At 45.7% G+C, this 19,527-nt stretch overlaps 1 protein-coding gene across 1 annotated transcript; it reads left to right on the top strand.

Annotated features, from left to right (window-relative positions):
• On the top strand, positions 1 to 19,460 carry Znf274 (zinc finger protein 274). Its single transcript, XM_013027772.1, has 7 exons — positions 1 to 67; positions 955 to 1,081; positions 2,177 to 2,272; positions 10,803 to 11,237; positions 14,625 to 14,713; positions 17,928 to 18,054; positions 18,484 to 19,460. Exons 1-7 carry the CDS (start codon positions 35 to 37, stop codon positions 19,458 to 19,460), a joined length of 1,884 nt encoding a protein of 627 aa, XP_012883226.1. The 5' UTR covers positions 1 to 34.
• Positions 19,461 to 19,527: the final 67 nt, after the last annotated feature.

The following is a 19,527-nucleotide window of genomic DNA, read 5'->3' as shown; positions in this document are numbered from 1 at the left end:
TCTGCCCACTCACGAGGGAGACGCAGAGGGGAGTATGGCCTTCAGGCGCTCGCCATCCTGGTCCAATGTGAGTAGTGAGTAACACCTCCCAGCCCCTGAGGATGCACGTGGTGGGGGAACAACTACGGTCTCTAATTTTTATTTTATTTTTTGTCGGTTGCGGGGTTTGAACTCGGGGCCTAGGCGCCATCCCTGAGCCCTTTTGCTCAAGGCTTGAGCCACAGCGCCACTTACCTACAGTCTCTGAAATGCCCCCGTTTCTCGGAGCACTTCTGCGGGGAGGGGGCCGGCTGTTACGGGGAAACTGCTTCGATTTCCTAGTGAGTGTTTAGAAAAGAAGCCAAATGGTGGAGGATTCCAAGAGCTCTTAACCACCAGTTTACACTAAAGGAAGCTAGGAGCTTATGGCTCATACCTGTAATTCTAGCTGCCCGGGGGGCTGAGATCTGAGGATCAGTGTTCAAAGCCAGGCCAGGAAGGAAAGTGTGAGACATTTGTTTCCAATGAACCACCAAAAGGCCAGAAGTAGAGCTGTGGCTTCAAGTGGTAGAGTGCTAGCCTTGAGCAAAAAACCTCAGGGACAGGCAGAAGCCCGCACCCAAAAATGGCATTCAGACCAATCTCAGAGTAGTAATCACCAGACCTGGTTAATTGGAGATTAGCCTGGGCTGGCTTCAAACTCGATCCTCAAGGCTCAGCCTCCTGAGTAGCAAGGATCAAAGATGTTCTCAAAGGTGCCTGGCTACAAATAAACAATATTTGGTAGAAGAGATGTCTCACTTGTCCTCGCTGTGTCCTGAATAGGTCCAGGCATGGATTTATTCAGGATTTCAAACAAATAACACAAGGTGAGACAGGTAGAACTCTTTCAGGTCATCTTGGCCAGTCTCCTTTCTCTTCCTGTTACCATGGAGGAGGATCTGCCCTTGCTGAACAGGATCCTGTGGATTTTAGGAACCAGTGACCTTTGAAGATATAGCACTGACTTTTACCCTGGAAGAGAAGGGACTGCTGGACATCCCACAGAAGTCCTTATACAGGGAAGTGATGCTGGAAAACTACAGAAACCTGGTCTCAGTGGGTAAGGCCACTCTAAATGTCAAATGCTTTGGCTGGGCGTGGTGGTGCCTGCCTATAATCTCAGCACCGAGAAGCTGGAGGCAGAAGTTTCAGGCCAACTTGGGCTACATTATGAGATCCTGTCTCAAAAAAGAAAAAAAAAGTCTGTGCTTTGTATCATTATTTGTGGTGCCTCTGAAGTGTGTCTGCTTGGGTGTGGGCTGCTGGGATTAGATTGGAAGTATTAAGAGCTTGGGAGTACTCTTCTTTGTATGCATAGGAAAAAAGGCAGCTTCTTGGTATGACTCTGAAGTTTCACCCAATCCCTAACTCAGTGTCTCTTAAGTACTGGGGGAGTGGGGGAGGTGCATCAGGATTGATTGTACCTGCAGTAGTGAATACTATGTAACAATTGCAGAGGATGTGTTAGTAGTGTCCAGCAGTTTACCAGTTTCATCAAAGGTCCAGATTCTGTCCATTTCTATGGTTCTTTTGTACCTTTCATCTTTTTTTTTTTTCTTTTTTTTTTTTGGGTCCGGTCGTGGAGCCTGAACTCTGGGCCTGGGCGCTGTCCCTCAGCTCTTCAGCTCAAGGCTAGTGCTCTACCACTGGAGCCACATACCACTTCCGGCTTTTTTCTTTGTGCTTATGTGGTGCTGAGGAATCGAACCCAGGGCCTCAAGCACGCAAGGCAAGCGCTCTACCACTGAGCCACCTTCCCAGCCCTGTACCTTTCATCTTTTGGCTAATTGTTCTATGGCTGTGGCTCCAAACTTCATGCCTGGGTTCAAGGCAGAAACAAACGAGGTAACATCCATAGCCATTCACAAAGGTCGCATGTGCCAAGAAATCCAAAGTTTTCCCAATAAGTTTCCTAATTAAGATCTTCCCCTGTATCTTGCTGGACAGAACTGGCCCCACCTCCCTTAGGCTCCTCAGCTGGCAAAGGAACTCAACAAATAGGACAAAAGGGATGTGTTTGGTGGGTATCATTGCCTTAGGCCCCAAGTCATGTTAAGTTCCAGCAGAGAAATGGTAGGAATAGAGTGTATTGCAGGAGGGTAGCATTTTGTTCAAGCACAGACTCCCCAAGCCCTGTCTCTTTTCCCTTGAGCAGAACTTCATCTTTCCAAGCCAGATGTGATAATACAGTTAGAGAAAGCAGAAGACTGCTGGACAGTGGAAAGAGAGATTCTTCAAGACACCTTTCCAGGTGAGAACCAGGCCTATGGGAGTTCCCACAGGGAATGAGCTAACTAGCTAATCAAAGACTGGTATCTTAGAAAAGAGGTCAAATGTAAGAGAACCCAAGTCTAATGCTTTGGTATGAATAAACTTCAAGTTTTCCCCTGGCCTTAGCCAGGATGTCAAGCTTGGTTGAAAGTGAACCCAGGGCTGGGAATGCAGCTTATTGATAGAGTGCTTGCCTACCATGCATGAAGCCCTGGGTTCCATTCCTCAGTACTGCATACACAGAAAAAATCAGAAGTGGCACTGTGGCTCAAGTGGTAAGAATGCTAACCTTGAGCAAAAGAAGCTCAGACAGTGCCCAGGCCCTGAGTTCAAGCCCCAGAACTGGCAAAAAATAAAATAAAAGCCAAGAGCTGGGAAGGTGGCTCAGTGGTAGAGTGCATGCCTTGCATGCATGAGGCCCTGGGTTTGATTCCTCAGCACCACATAAGCAGAAAAAGCCGCAAGTGTGTGTTGCTCAAGTGGTAGAGTGCTAGCCTTGAGCCCAAGTGCTGAGGGACAGCGCCCAGCCCCAGAGTTCAGGCCCCAGGACTAAAAACAACAAAAGATTCCCTTACTCATTCTACTCATTGTCTACTTCATTCTCCTTGTGTGATCACTTGTAACTGCTGTCTCCAGCTAGACTTTTTACTATAGATTTGTGTGTGTGTCTGTCTGTCTGTATCAGTATGTATTCAATCTGTGTGTTCATGTTGGTTCTGGGGCTTAAAGTCAGGACCTTGTACTCTGACTTGTTTTCTGGTGTTTTACCACTTGAGTCATGTCTCTAGTCCCATATTTTACTAGTTAATTGGAAATGGAGTCTGGGAACTTTTCCTGTTCTATTTTTGGATCATGATTTTCCAGGTCTCAACCCCCTGAGGAAGATTATCAGCATGAGCCACCTGGCATACTCACATTTTAATGATATTATACTCAATAGAAACAAGTTTATACAATTCCTATTCATATTTTGGTGTTGTCCACATTTGGCTTTTCCTATCTTGATGAATATTCAAGATAGTACAAAGCAAGAAATACAAATGCATTCCTTGTATACATTTTTCTGTACATACAGGTTAGTTTTTCTGTAGATTGAATTTGTAGAAATAGAAACATAGGCTCAAAGAAAATGTAAGCTAATTATATGATAGCAAAGAGTTCTCGGGGCTCTTTATGTTTAAGGCTAGGGTTTTACCACTTGAACCACAGTTCTACTTCAGGCTTTTTGGTGAGTAATTGGAGATACGAGTCTCATAGACTTTCCTGCCTGGGCTGGCTTTGAACTGAGATCCTCAGATCTCAGCCTCTTAAGTAGCTAGGATTACAGACATGAACCACCAGCACCCGGCTTTAAAAATAAAAACCTAGTTTTTGTTTTTGTCTTTTTTTTTTTTTTTTTAGTACTGGGGGATTAATCCCAGAATGTTGTATTTGCTAGGCAAGTGCTTTGCAACTGAGCCACATCTCAGCTCTATAATGGCCTTTTTAAGATTTGGAGATGGATGGGATTTTTCTTACCAGAAAAGTATGTTACTTAGTTCAGATTTTTCTCATGACTAACAAATCAAACCATGTCTTTTTGTGACAGAAGATTGAACCCAATCGTCATACTGGATGGTAAAGTATTCTACCACTTGATTATACCTCTAGATATTTGTAGTATTTCTGTGTTTTTTTTTATTGTTATTGTTTGTTTGTTTTGTTGGTCATGGGGCCTGAACTCAGGGCCTGGGCACTGTCCCTGAGCATTTTTTTACTCAAAGCTAGTGCTCTACAACTTGAGTCACAGTTCCACATATGGCTTTTTGCTGGTTACTTGGAGATGCAGATCTCAGTCTCCTGAATAGGATTACAAATGTGAACCACAGTCCTCTGGGCCTGGGTGTTGTCCCTGAACTCTTCAGCTAAAGGCTAGTGATCTACTTGAGCCATAGAGACACTTCTGGTTTTCTGGTGGTTAATTGGAGATAAGAGTCTCATGGACTTTCCTGCCCAGACTGGCTTTGAACTGCAATCCTCCACAGTCCTTAAATTTTTAAGGTTGTGGGCTGGGAAGGTGGCTCAGTGGTAGAGAGCTTGCCTTGCATGTCTGAGGTCCTGAGTTAGACTCCTCAGCACCACATAAGCAAAAAGAAAAAAGCCGGAAGTGGTGCTGTGGCTCAAGTGGTAGAGTGCTAGCCTTGAGCTGAAGAACTGAGGGACAGTGCCCAGGCCCAGAGATCAGGCCCCACGACCGGACCCCCCCAAAAAAAAATAATAAATAAATAATTTTTAAGGTTTTTATTCATTTATTTGTTGTTGATGCTTAGGGTTATACATGGTATACAGTATGGAATCACAGAGCTGTAGCTCCTCATCTCCTCTTTTTAATTTGTTACAGGTTTATAATTGTGTAGACACATTGTCCTAATGCTTTCACATATTTGAGCATTTTTATATTTCTTCATTAAGCTCTATTTGTTTAGTGTTTCCTCTTGTATATGGTACAGCACAATTTCTTTCCATACCATATTTTGACTACTTCTTCCTCTGCTCATTGGAAGCACCATCTCTGTGTGGAGTAAACTATGGTCATACCCTATATTGTGCAGAACTCTTTCTGGATTCTCCTTTGTACTTTATGTTTTATCCTCTCTAAGAAACACATTATTGTACTTACAGCTTTAGATAAACATTAGTATCCTTTGTAATTATAAAATTCTTAAATGTCCTTACTCATCCCAAGCTCCAGCAGACTTACTATCCATTAGTTGAGAAAAAATCCTAAGAATGTAAATTATACTTGATTGGGCTTACATTATTGCTGTTATCTGATCTGATTGATTATGTCTTATTCTTGTACTGTTGTTCCAGCAGAACCTAATATGCACATAAGTTTCTTATTTATAACTGTTAAGTTTTCATTACATTTTCTGATACAAAGCTACCTGCAAGTATACAATAGGAGGAAGTTGGGGCTGAGAAGGTGGCTCAGTGGTAGAGCGCTTGCCTTGCATGCCTGAGGCCCTGCGTTTGATTCCTCAGCACCACATAAGCAGAAGAAAAATAAAGCCGAAAGTGGCGCTGTGGCTCAAGTGGTAGAGCACTAGCCTTGAGCTGAAGGACAGCACCCAGGCCGAGTTCAAGCCCCACGACTGGACCCCCCCCCAAAAAAAAAAAACTCATGGAATCAAGTGGTAGAGTGATAGCCTTGAGCTGAAGAGCTGAGGGACAGCACCCAGGCCCAGAGTTCAGGCCCCATGACTGGACCCCAAAAAAAAAATAGGAGGAAGTTATATTAATAGCTTACTTCCTTTGGATAGACATAGACATCATGTTAGTTGCATCACAAATTCTGGAACATAATGCTGTGCATATAAAGAGTGAATGTCTGATCTGATTTAACTGGGCAAGTTTCTAGGTTTTAAGGATCACTGTGCTGTATTTCTCTTATTTAATGTCATGGGTTTGTTTGTTTGGTTGGTTGGTTTGGTTTTGTGCAAGTCCTGGGGCTTGAACTCTGGGCCTAATTTTGTTTGCTCAAGGGTCGTGTTATACCACTGCCACTGCTCTACTTCTGGCTTCTTGGTAGTTAATGGAAGATAAGAGTTCTATAGAGTATCCTACCTGGGCATTCCAAACAGAGCTATATCTCTAATCCCATGATTTTTTTTTTTGGTCGGTGGTGGGGCTTGAACTCTGGGCTCGGGCGCTATCCCTCAGCTCTTCAGCTCAAGGCGAGCACTCTACCGCTTGAGCCACACTGCCACTTCCAGTTTTCTGGTGGCTTATTGGAGATAAGAGTTTCACAAACTTTCCTGCCCAGGTTGGCTTTGAACCACAGTCCTCAGATCTCAGCCTCCAGAGTAGCTAGGATTACAGGTGTGAGCCACTGGTATCCGGCCCGTGATTTTTTTTATTTTTTTTAGTCTTTTGTGGGGCTTGAACTCAGGGTCTGGGTGTTGTCCCTGAGCTCTTTTGCTCAAGGCTAGCACTCTTACCACTTTGAGCCACAGCACCACCTCCAGCTTTTGTTGGTTAATTAGAGATAAGAGTCTCACAGAGAGGTGAGAATGTGGCTTGGTGGCATTCATGAAACTCTGGGTTCAATTCCTCAGTACCACATAAACAGAAAAAGCCAGAAGTGGCATTGTGGCTCAAGTGGTTGATTGATAAAGAAGCTCAGGGACAGTGCCCTGGCCCTGAGTTCAAGCCCCAGGATTGGCAAGAAAATAAAAGAAAAAAAGTCTCCCAGACTTCCCTGCCCAGGCTGGATTTGAACTGCAATCCTCACATCTCACCCTCCTGAGTAGCTAGGATTACAGGTATAAGCAACCAGCACCCAACTATGAATCTCTTTTCTGTGTGTCAGTAACCTAATTATTTTTTATTTTATTTTTTGTTTTCGTTGGTTGTGGGCTTGAACTCTGGGCCTGGGTGTTGTCCCTGAACTCTTCAGCTAAAGGCTAGTGATCTACTTGAGCCATAGAGCCACTTCTGGTTTTCTGGTGGTTAATTGGAGATAAGAGTCTCATGGAACTTTCCTGCTCAGACTGGCTTTGAACTGCAATCTTCAGATCTCAGCTTCCTAAGTAGTTAGGATTACAGGTGTGAGCCACCTGTGCTCTGCTAAGAAGATTGTTTAAAGAGTGGAAATTTGGGTGTTTTTTTTTTTTTCTTTGTTTTGTCGGTTATGGGGCTTACTCTGGGCTTAGACTCTGTCCATGTGCTCTTCTGCTCAAGGCGAGTGCTCTACCACTTGAACCACAGCACCACTTCCAGTTTTCTAGTGGTTTATTGGAGATAAGAGTCTCATAAGGTTTCCTGCCCCGGCTGGCTTTGAACTGTGATTTTCAGATCTCAGCCTCCTGAGTAGCTAGAATTACAGGTGTGAGCCACCGGTGCCCGGCTTTGTTTTTTGTTTTTGTTTTTTAATGTGGAAATAATTTTAAACAAAAACTTAAACCAGTCATACAATGATTCCTTAGTACTCTTTAGTTTGACTTCCTTTCCTTGACTTACCTTAATTGATACTTGTCATTACTTATTCAGATAATGAAATATAAATGTCTTGGGTCCATAGAAACATCCTAAAAGGCTTATAAAGCTACTTGTATGCATCTGTTAGAACCTCAGAAGCAGGTCCAGATATTACTTAGAAATGTGATTTTAGGGGCTGGGAAGGTGGCTCAGTGGTAGAATGCTTGCCTTGCATGCCTGAGGCCCTGGGTTCGATTCCTCAGCACCACATAAGCAAAAAGAAAAAAGCCGGAAGTGGCGCTGTGGCTCAAGTGGTAGAGCGCTAGCCTTGAGCTGAAGAGCTGAGGGACAGCGCCCAGGCCCAGAGTTCAGTCCCCATGGCCGGACCAAAAAAAAAAAGAAATGTGAGTTTAGGCCTGTCTCCTAAAGTGGTCTTTCGGTGCACTACCTTAATAAAACTGGGATTGAATAAAAGGTAGGCCTTTTTGTCAACCGTATTTCTACATATATAAGGAGGGTTTGGGAAGAGTTGTTTTTGTTTTTAGAAAGAAGCAAATGCTACTCTAGCCCCCTATCTTTTATGTAGTTTTAGAGGGAAATACATGGAAAATGTAGGGTATGAAAAGTGCAGTTGTTTTACACATGACATAATTCAGCACGAGCATGGTGCTTCATGCTACCGAAGAGACTGAAATCTGAGGATTGCAGTTCAAAGCTTGCCTGGGCAGGAAAGACTGAGACTTGTATCTCCAATCAATCCCCAAAAAATACCTGAAAGTAGAGTTGTGGCTCAAGCAGTAGAATGTTAACCTTGTGCCAAAAAAAGATAATTGTTCAAAGAACAAAGTAGAAAAAGTGTGGTTAGTGTGAAAGCTCAATTGCAGCTCAGCTGAGACTTCCTTAACTAAGTAAGTATCATGTTAGGATATTAATCTCTAAAGACCTAGATAGAAGTCTTTTCCACAAGTTTTTCAGTATCTGAGAACTCACATCAAATAGGTTACTGTAGCAGAAAATGTTTTTGACCTAATTCGTTGTTAATTTTTAATGAAATTTTGTATTAGATACAAGAAAATCTAGTACTATGTAATTTGGAAACATTCCTACACCAAATAGTTACATCTGAGAGCTTTGAAACCAGAGAATGCAATTTCTGGAAATGATTTGGTCTCCAGCTCTTACCTAACATCACAGAAGTAATGCAAATTACATTAACGACAGCTTGAAATAATTGTGGAACTTACTGGGGAGGACCCCTGTGAATAGGAAGGGGAAAACTTTCAGTAGGAGTCCTCATTCTGTGTATCAGAGGACTCATATTGGCAATGATTCTTTCCATGAAATCTGAAGACAGATCAACTTGAACTCCCACCTTATTGAAATATGAGGAAAATTATTGGAAAAGTTCCACCAATAATAAAAATGAAATTGCCCTTTTTCAACCAGATATTTAGAATATAAACTCTATAAATATATGGATGTAATAAAGCAAGATGCAACCTCGTAGTTTGTTATATTGTCCCCCCTGAATACTTAGAACAAGTTTTAACAATATGAATGAGAGCAGGCATCTTCTCTCAGTTTTGTACCTTGCCGGGATTTTGTTTTGTTTTGTTTCATTTTGTTTTGTTTCTGCTGGTCCTGGGGGTTAAGCTCAGGTCCTGGGCACTGTCCCCTACTCATTTTTGCTTCAGGCTAGCACTCTACCACTTGAGCCACAGTGCCACTTCTGAGTAGTTTGTTGGGGAGATAAGAGTTTCACAGACTTTGCTGCCTGGGGTGGCTTCCGACCGCAATACTCAGATCTCAGTCTCCTGAGTAGCTAGGATTACAGGTATGAGCCACAGGCAACTGACAGCTTTGCTGTTTGTTAACACAATGACTAAATCCCTAAGAGTTCAGTAAACTACTGAGGAAATAAACAAATGTCAAGGATGTATCTTCAGAGCAGAAACTCTGAAGACAAAGCCAGGTTATGCAAATGGGTAAGGGATGTTAATGAGAATTCTTGAGATGGATGATACTGTAGAGAACTTTGCAGGGCTGTCAATCTTGGATAAATATCAAACATTTTGCCTAGAATTCAAACTAGTGAGTGATTGCAGGATTTGTTGATCTTTTATTGAAGGGCATTATGTCTTTTGTCACCTCTTTATTTGCTCACTAGGATCTAGGCATATTTTGATTTTATCCCAAGATCCCTTTCTGGCATTCAGACTATGAATAATAAAGCCTTACCCTAGAATGCCTTACCTGTAGGAAGGAAAACAAATAAACTAATAAGCTTTCTGAGGTTAGGAGAGATTTCCTTCAAAATCCTATAGAAAAAGGAATAGTGATTTAATGTGTGTAGTAATCTATAAGCTTGTAAAAATGTATTCAAGGGGCTGGGAAGGTGCCTCAGTGGTAGAAAGCTTGCCTTGCATGCCTGAGGCCCTGGGTTCGATTCCTCAGCACCACATAAGCAAAAAGAAAAAAGCCGGAAGTGGCACTGTGGCTCAAGTGGTAGAGCGCTAGCCTTGAGCTGAAGAGCTGAGGGACAGCGCCCAGGCCCAGAGTTCAGGCCCCATGACCGGACCCAAAAAAAAAAAGTATTCAAATATAAGCATGCTCCACTACAGTTGTGTCAGTAGAAGAACATAGAAATGGGAGGGTGATTTTTTTCTCTCTCGTGTGTCCCTTCTCTACCTTTAAATTTTTATTTTTAGGGCTGGGAAGGTAGCTCAGTGGTAGAGCACTTGCCTTGCATGCCTGAGGCCCTGGATTCGATTCCTCAGCACCACATAAAGCAAAAAGAAAAAGCCGGAAGTGGCACTGTGGCTCAAGTGGTAGAGTGCTAGCCTTGAGCTGAAGAGCTGAGGGACAACGCCCAGGCCCAGAGTTCAGGCCCCATGACTGGACCCAAAAATAAAATAAAATAATAAATAAAATTTTATTTTTATATTAGCTTTCAAAGGGGCTGTCCATGACAGTTCTCATGAGAAACCCTTTCACTCCCCTACTGTATCTTTGCTTCCTGTTCTAACTCATGCCACAGTATAGAGGCTCAGTAATGAAGCTGAGTACATGAATGAGCAAATAGTGGAACAAACCCATGGAAGGTATAAAGCTGCCCACATTCACCCTATACAGATGATTAGAATACTAATAACTTCAACAAGTAATTTCTTGAGCCTTCTGCCTCATAATTTATTTGAAAAATGTATATTGTCCTCATAAAATTTTTCTGTTAGATTGCTAAGAGATGTAGAGGGCTGGGAATGTGGCTTAGTGGTAGAGTGCTTGCCTAGCATGTGTGAACCCCTGGATTTGATTCCTCAGTACCACATAAACAGAAAAGGCCAGAAGTGGTGCTGTGGCTCAAGTAGTGGAGCACTAGCCTTGAGCAAAAGATGCTCAGGGACAGAGCCCAGGCCCTGAGTTCAAGCCCCAGGACTAACCAAAAATAAATAAATGAAGTTTCCACTGGTTTTAATTTGTATTTCCCTGGAAAATAATGATCCTGAGCATCTTTCCTGTACTTGTTGCTCTTTTTTTCTATTTTTGACCAGAATGTTCTGGGGCTACACAAGTACCTCAGTTGGGTCTTCCTGCTGAGGATCCCCTGATGAAGATCAAAGTTGTTGAAGTTCTTACCCTGAACCAAGCGGTGGCTGGTCCCCGGAATGCTCAGATTCATGCCCTCTACACTGAAAATGGAAGCCAGAGTCCAGTCCAACAGCTGGGCAGACATCCATCTGACACTGAAGCCGTTCGCCATAAATTCCGACACTACCAATATGAGAAGTCAACTGGGCCTCAGGAGACCATTGCTCAGCTTCGTGATCTGTGTCACCAATGGCTACAGCCAGAGCTGCATTCCAAGGAGCAGATCATAGAGATGCTGGTGCTGGAGCAGTTCCTGGGTGTTCTGCCTGCACAGCTAAACTTGTGGGTTAAGTCACAACACCCAGAGGACTGTGAAGCAGCAGTGGTCCTAGTGGAAGGTATGGTCTCTGTCCAAGGAGGAAGAGGGTGAGGGGAGGGACAGCTCATGGGTTGAATGGGGGCTTTTCAGAACCTGGATGGAGTCTCAGTGCCCAAGTAGGAAGAGGGTGAGTGTGGTACAGGGTAAGGTGTGGCACAGCTGGGGGGGAAGGGGGCAGCTTGAGGCTGGGGCTCTGCCACTTGAGCCACAGGGCCACTTCTGTGCTTCTGAGAGGTTTAATGGAGATAAGAGTCTCACGGACTTTCCTGCCCGGGCTGGCTTTGAACCAGGATCCTCAGATCTCAGCCTCTTGAGTAGCTAGGATTTATAGGCATGAGCCACCGGTGCCTGGCTTGACCTAGAGCTCTTTTGTTTTGTTTTGTTTTGTTTGTTTTTTTCTCGGTCATGGGGCCTGAACTCTGGGTCTGGGCACTGTCCCTCAGCTCTTCAGCTCAAGGCTAGCGCCCTACCACTGGAGCCACAGCGCCACTTCTGGCTTTTTCTGTTTATGTGGTGCTGAGGAATCGAACCCAGGGCCTCATGCTTGCAAGGCATGCACTCTACCGCTGAGCTACCTTCCCAGCCCCTACCTAGAGCTCTTGAAGGAACTTTCTAAAGCCTTCTATGGAAACTTGCAGATACAATCCTTTCTTTTCATCCTCTTGGGATCCCTGTCAGATTTGCCCTCAAGCTCTTGGTATGTAGGGCCTGCACAGGATGTGGTAGCTAAGGTGGGACTTAGAGTAAGGCTTGCTGAGCCTGTGGTCCTGGGGGAAGATGGGATGTGGCAAATGCATGCACATACATGTTATACTGCAAATGGAGACCAAAGGTGGACTCACTGGTGGAGCCACTGAAGGCTGTTTATGTAGCTGACAGCTGATAGGTACTGGAATTTTTCAGGGTAAAGAGGCAGGATAGGGTGTACCTAGCAAAGGAAGCACTGCCTCTGAGGGTTCAATGTGGAAATGACCAAACTATAGCATGCAGAAACTGAGGAGAAACTGGGTAATGAGTCTGGATAGGTGTGAACAGGGTATGAGGCCTATACATGAGGTTCCTTACAAGGATCTTTTATTTAGCCATTCTGAGGGCTTGAACTCAAGGCTTAGGCACTGCCCCAGAGCTTTTGTGTTCAAGGACTTGAGCCACAGCTCCACTTTGGCTTTTTTTCATCGTTAATTGAAGATAAGAATCTTGCGGAAGGAAGTGGTGCTATGGCTCAAGTGGTAGAGCACTAGCCTTGAGCAGAAGAGCTGAGGGACAGCGCCCAGGCTCAGAGTTCAAGACCCACGACCGACCAAAAACAAAAAGCTCAAGTTTGGGGCTGAGAGGGTGGCTCAGCGGTAGAGCGCTTGCCTTGCATGCATGAAGTCCTTGGTTCGATTCCTCAGCCCCACATAAGCAAAAAAAGAAAAAAGCCAGGGGCTGGGAAGTTGGCTCAGTGGTAGAGCGCTTGCCTTGCATGCATGAGGCCCTGGGTTAGATTCCTCAGCACCACATAAGAAAAAACCCAGAAGTGGCGCTGTGACTCAAGTGGTAGAGCGCTAGTCTTGAGCTAAAGAGCTGAGGGACAGCGCCCAGGCCCAGAGTTCAAGCCCCACGACTGGACCCAAAAAAAAAAGAAAAAAGCCAGAAGTGGCGCTATGGCTCAAGTAGTAGAGCACTAGCCTTGAGCTGAAGAGCTGAGGGACAGCGCCCAAGTCCGAAGTTTAAGCCCCATGACCAACAAAAAAAAAAAATCTTGTAGATTTTTCTGCCAGGGCTGCCTTTGAACTGCAGTCTCAGATCTCTGCCACCAGGGGTCACTAGGATCACAGATAGCAACCTGTGCCTAGATTTTTTTTTTTTAATGAGTAAGTTTATTACTTACTGCCCCCAAATTCCCCAAATTTAATGAGTAAGTTTATTACCACACTGCCCCCAAATTCCTGTGTGCAAGCATTCCTCATGCCTCAGTCTCCTGCATAGCTTGAACTACAGAGTGACAGATCTACAGACGTGTGCCACCACACCTGCACTTCCTGTCGAAATTTGAATGTTTACCTGAAGGATGAGGAAATATTGTCCTGAACAGTGAGAATCAGTCTCCTGAGTTCTAGGAATAAGTGGCCCAGTCCAACGTGAACTTTAGAGACCCCCTGGGCTGGTGGTGGATGGTGGACAGGAGCATGTAATCTGCCTACTTGGGCTGCTGCCCTCAGAAAGCTGCAGCTTGCCAGCAGTGACCGTGCATTTGTTTGGGGTTTTTTGTTTGTTTGTTTTTGTCGGTTGTGGGGCTTGAACTCTGGGCCTGAGCGCTATCCCTCAGCTCTTCAACTCAAGGAGAATGCTCTACCACTTGAGCTACAGTGCCACTTCCGGTTTTCTGGTGGTTTATTGGAGATAGGAGTCTCACGGTCTCTCCTGCCCGGGCTGGCTTTGAACCGCGATCCTCAGATCTCAGCCTCCTGAGTAGCTAGGATTACAGGCCTGAGCCACCAGCGCCGGGCTTGTTTTGGTTATTTCTGAGTGTTGCATTCTTTATCAGGCTGAACTTGAGAGCATGAATGCTTTGTCATTGCTCACTACCATACCACACTCATAGTATCCAGAAGATATTTCTAGTGACGGACTGATTGATTGATGCTTGAGGAAGCAGAAGTAATCTAGAGGTAAACTGTTGAGTTTTGCAGAGTAGGTGTAGATATTTTGCTCAAGCTGTGACAAAATATCTTGTAGAAAAACTTGAAAGAAGAATCTGTTTCTGCCGACAGTTTCAGAGTTCTGTTCATAGTCTCTTGCCCCATGCACTTCGGCAGAACATCATGGCAGTGACATGAGACAGGGAAATTGAACTGGGAGCCAGCAGCTCAGGTCTGTCATCCCAGCTGCTCAGGTGGCTGAGATCTGAGGGTTACAGTTCAAAGCAGCCCAGGCAGGAAAGTCCATGAGACTCCAATAAAGTACTCCGAGAAAGCCAGACATGGAACAACCAGAAAGAAGTCAAAGATGAGATAGTCCCAAGACCTGCCTCTACATAGACCAGCTTGCTATATATGGGTCCCACCTCCTAGTTTCTACAATCTCCCAAAATAGTGCCTCCAAGTTGGATACCGGTGGCTGAAACCTGTAGTCCTAGCTAATCGGGCTGAGAGCCAGTGGATTGCGGTTAAAACCTGCCCAAGCAGAAAAGTCCATGAGACTCCATCTCCACTTAACAGCAAAAAAGCAGGGTTGGACGTATAGCTCAAGCAGTAGTGTTAGCCAAGTAAGTTGAGTAAGTGTGTATGGTTCATGCATGGGTGACCACAACCAGGCCCATCCAGGCACAGGGATTGGGAGGCATTGGGAGAAGAGAGCAGACAGCAGGACAAGGACACAGGTATGCACAACCCATCACCTGCCTGTTGTGTGTCTCTTCCAGCACTACTTGCCTGCTCTCCTAAGGCCACTGCCCCACAGAAGGAAGAAAAGGAGGATGTGGCCATCTTGCCAATGGAAGTGCTGCCTGAGGTAAGCAGTCTCACCCTTTGTTCTTCTGGGTACAGCCTACCCTACAGATGTATATAGTATGTATAGAGTATTGGAGGTATAGGCAACATACAGTATGTGTACAGTATGTGCAGGTGTAGACTGTATATACATATACATACTGTATATAGCATTTCCTGCAGATGTTGTGCCTAAGATTTTTTTTTTTTTTTTTTTTTTTGTCGGTTGTGGGTCTTGAACTCTGGGCCTGGGCGCTATCTCACAGCTTTTCAGCTCAAGGCACTCTACCACTTAAGCTACAGCGCCACTTCTGGTTTTCTGGTGGTTAATTGGAGATAAGAGTCTCATGGAAGGCGGGTGCCGGTGGCTCACGCCTGTAATTCTAGCTACTCAGGAGGCTGAGATCTGAGGATCACGGTTCAAAGCCAGCCCAGGCAGGAAAGTCTGTGAGACTCTTATCTCCAATAAACCACTAGAAAACCAGAAGTGGCATTGTAACTCAAGCAGTAGAGCGCTCTCCTTGACCTGAAGAGCTCAGGGACAGCGCCCAGGCCCGGAGTTCAAGCCCCACGACCAACAAAGGGAAAAAAAAAAAAAAGTCTCATGGACTTTCCTGACTGGGCTGGCTCTGAATGGTGATCCTCAGATCTCAGCCTCCCGAGTAGCAAGGATTACAGTCATGAGCCATGGGCCCCCAGCCCCTAAGATGTTTTTCTGTGCAAAGCCTTGCAAAAGCATCGTACATGCTGGGCCATTCTGACCTTTGAGCTCTTTAATCTGAGCTGGGTTCTGAACTATGAAAGGCTGTCCTGCCTCCACTATGGTGTTATTGAAGGTGTAGACAGGGCATCAATACCTGGAATTCAAGCCACAAAGCAAGAGCACAGGGACCGAGAACTGGAACAGAAATAAGAGGCAGGTGCTGGGAATGTGGCTTAGTGGTAGAGTGCTTGCCTAGCATGCATGAAGCCCTGGGTGCAGTTCCTCAGTGCCACATAAATAGAAGCTGGAGCCAGGCACTGGTGGCTCACACCTGTAATCCTAGCTACTCAGGAGGCTGAGATCTGAGGATCACAGTTCAAAGCCAAGCCAAGCAGGAAAGACCGTGAGACTCCTATCTCCAATAAACCACCAGAAAACCGGAAGTGGCGCTATAGCTCAAGTGGTAGAGCACTTGCCTTGAGCTGAAGAGCTGAGGGACAGCACTCAGGCCCAGAGTTCAAGCCCTACGACCGACCAAGAAAACAAATAAATAAATAAACAAACAAACAAACAGAAGCTGGAAGTTGCGCTGTGGCTCAGGTGGTAGAGTGCTAGCCTTGAGCAAAAAGAAGCTCAGGGACAGTGCTTAGGCCCTGAGTTTAAGCCCCAGGACTGGCGGCGGGGGGGGGGGGGGGGGGGGGGGGGAGGCAGAACAACCACAGGCAGCCTGTTAAGATTGCATTGTCTCCCAACTGGAAGAAGAGAGACCTCTTCCGGCACTCTATCTCAGGTAGAAGAACAGAGCCCCCATCCTTCAGAAAACACTTACTTGGGGCATTAAGAGTGAAACACTAAAGGCTGAGATTTGTTTCAGAGCAAGCTTTCTTTTTTTTTTTTTTTTTGGGGTCCTGTCGTGGGGCCTGAATTCTGGCCCTGGGCGCTGTCCCTCAGCTCTTCAGCTCAAGGCACTTGAGCCACAGCGCCACTTCCGGCTTTTTTCTTTTTGCTTATGTGGTGTGAGGAATCGAACCCAGGGCCTCAGGCATGCAAGGCAAGTGCTCTACCACTGAGCCACCTTCCCAGCCCCTCAGAACAAGTTTTCATGTAAATGAAACAGGATTCGTCCTTTCTTGCCAACCATTAAAGTGATAGTGTATATGTGACATTGGTCAGTGATGTTTGTCCTGTAAAATGGTTTTTACTGGCTTTAGGGCTGGGAAGGTGGCTTAGTGGTAGAGTGCTTGCCTTGCAAGTGGTAGAGCACTCACCTTGAGATGAAGGACAGTGCCCAGGTGCAGAGTTCATGCGAAAGAGAGAGAGAGAGACAGAGGGGGAGAGAGAGAGAGAAAAGAAGGAAGAGGAAATACAGGTGAATGTTTTGCCATTTTGTATACAAGAAATTGTAGGCATTAAAAGTATTTTATTGATTAAAAAAAGAAAGAAATTACTGGCTTTCAAGTGATGAATAGTGTAGGCTAGTCTTCAGATAAGGCTGCGTCCCTATGCTCCCAGGTGATGGTAAGGGTCTCTGGGCTTGTCACTCTGCTCACATTCCTCTGAGGCAGGCTCTGCTCCATTTTATACAGTCTTGAGGAGAGGGGTATATGACCCCCAAAACTCTAGTAAACACTGTAAACCTGGGAAAATGCTCTGCCCCAGCTCAGACCTGTCAACCAAAGCAAAGGCTTAGTCTTCTTCTTTGATTGTAGCATAAAACCGGGAGCTGTTCCCAGGAGCAGGCTCTCCTGGGGTGTTGGATACAAGTGTGGGTATTCTATGGCAGCTTGCTTATTATGCCTGAGTCTCTGTGAATCAGGAGCTCTGCCTCCCAGCTCAGCCTCTAGACTCTGGGGTGTGAGAAAGACCCAGTGGCTCTTTGGATTTGGGGTTTTTTTGGTGGTGGTGGTGGTGTTTTGCTCAGTCATAGGACTTGAACTCTGGGCCTGGGCACTGTCCTTCAGCTCTTCAGCTCAAGTCTAATGCTCTACTATTTGAGCCACAGCGCCACTTCCAGTTTTCTGGTGACTTATTGGAGATAAGTCTCACGGACTTTCCTGCCTAGGCTGGCTTTGAACCATGATCCTCAGATCTCATCCTCCTGAGTAGCTAGGATTGCAGGCATGAGTCACTAGCATCCAGCTCCAATGGATCTTTTTTTTGGTCCGTTGTGGGGCTTGAACTCTGGGCTTGGGGGCTGTCCCTGCGCTCTTTAGCTCACGGCGAGCACTCTACCACTTGAGCCACAGCGCTACTTCCAGTTTTCTGGTGACTTATTGGAGATAAGTCTCATAGACTTTCCTGCTTGGGCTGGCTTTGAACCATGATTCTCAGATCTCAGCCTCCTGACTACCTAGGATTACAGGCGTGAGCCACCGGCGCCCGGCTTCCAATGGATTTTTTATGGGACTGAAGTTAGTGTCTCTGAGCACTCCCCCTAAGCAGAGAAGTCCCTGGTACAGCAAACTACTGGAGCATGCTAGAAGTCTTTCTCTGTCTCCACTGGCAAATCTCTGACATACATGTAACATCACAGGAGCCAGTGACCTTCCAGGACGTGGCCGTGGACTTTAGCCAGGAGGAATGGGGACTACTGGGCCCAGTGCAGAGGACTGAGTACCGTGACGTGATGCTGGAGACCTTGGGGAACCTGGTCTCTGTAGGTAAGGACCTGCTGCTGGGGGAATGCTGTGGGGTTCCAAGCCAAGGCCCTCATCTTCTCCCAACGCAGTGCTTGGCCTGGCCATACCTTCCTTTGCTCTGTTCAGGACCGTTAACTGGAACTTATCTAAGCTGGAACCTATGGGAACTTTAGATGAACAGAGACAGGCTTGGTCCAATTCTCCTTAAAGAAACAGGGAATGAGAACAGGAGCCTGAAGAGCTAGTTCTGAGAATGTTCTCTGGTGTCTAAATGGATTGTTTTATTGTTCATCTCGGTCACTAGGTTGGTTGTTCTTTCTTTGCATCCTCATGCCTTTGTACATGCACTCCCCAGATTCCATGACTGTATTGGAAAAAAGAAGTCCCTATCTGTTGAGTACTTAATTCTGCGTTAAATTGTAGAGTCTACATCTTTTTGGTTTGTTTCAGGGTGGGAGACTGCATTGGGAAGCAAAGAGTTAACTTCAGATTCTCCCTTTCCTGTGGAAGAAGCAGTTCGTGATCTAAAAATGAAAAAGTTTTCAAGGGACAACACCCACCGTTCTTCCTCAGAAGATGATGTACAAGACAAGGTCCAAGTTGTTCCCAACACAGTGTTGAAACAAGTGGAGTTCACCCGGGAACAAGGCCTTTCTGAAAAGCAGCTCACTGAAAGCCCAAAATCCCAGCCAAGCACTGGTCTCCACACCAGTCAGGGTTCAGTCCAAGACATCCCTTCCACAAAGGGCTTACGCAAACGTAGCCTACAGGTTAAAAACATGGGAGGTAGTCCACGTGTAAAAACCCACAAGAAGGACTGTGAAGTGGGGAGAACCAAGAAGAACAACAGTTGTGTAGCAAGTGGTTCCCGTGCAAGAATTCAACAAAAGGGCTCTACAGGAAGAAAAGCCAAGGAGAGCAGTGGTTTTAGGAAAACAATATGCCATCGAGCTCAGCAGATTACTTTTATAAGAATTCACAAAGGGAGCCAAATTTGCCGATGCAGTGAATGTGGGAAAATGTTCCGAAACCCAAGATACTTTTCTGTCCATAAAAAGATCCACACAGGAGAAAGGCCCTATGTGTGTCAGGACTGTGGGAAAGGGTTTGTGCAGAGCTCTTCCCTCACACAGCATCAGAGAGTTCACAGTGGGGAGAGACCATTTGAGTGTCATGAGTGTGGGCGGACGTTCAATGACCGCTCGGCCATCTCCCAGCACCTGAGGACTCACACTGGAGCCAAGCCCTACCCATGTCAGGACTGTGGGAAAGCATTCCGGCAGAGCTCGCACCTCATCCGGCACCAGAGGACTCACACCGGGGAGCGCCCCTACGTGTGCAGTAAATGCGGAAAGGCCTTCACCCAGAGCTCACATCTTATTGGGCATCAGAAAACACACATTGGGAAAAAGTATAAGAAGAAGTAGCCCAAGCCGAGCGCTGGTGGCTCACGCCTGTAATCCTAGCTACTCAGGAGGCTGAGATCTGAGGATC

Source organism: Dipodomys ordii, unplaced genomic scaffold (assembly GCF_000151885.1).
Source record: "Dipodomys ordii isolate 6190 unplaced genomic scaffold, Dord_2.0 Scaffold105, whole genome shotgun sequence".
NCBI classification, from domain to species: domain Eukaryota; kingdom Metazoa; phylum Chordata; class Mammalia; order Rodentia; family Heteromyidae; genus Dipodomys; species Dipodomys ordii.
This window is presented reverse-complemented; position numbering and strand designations above follow the sequence as displayed.

Excerpts from the sequence above, each read along its gene's own strand:
- Znf274 (XM_013027772.1), top strand. The coding sequence starts at position 35 with ATGGCCTTCAGGCGCTCGCCATCCTGGTCCAAT. Across the intron at positions 68-954 it reads GCTCGCCATCCTGGTCCAAT|GAACCAGTGACCTTTGAAGA; the intron begins GTGAGTAGTGAG and ends TGTGGATTTTAG. Across the intron at positions 1,082-2,176 it reads CAGAAACCTGGTCTCAGTGG|AACTTCATCTTTCCAAGCCA; the intron begins GTAAGGCCACTC and ends TCCCTTGAGCAG.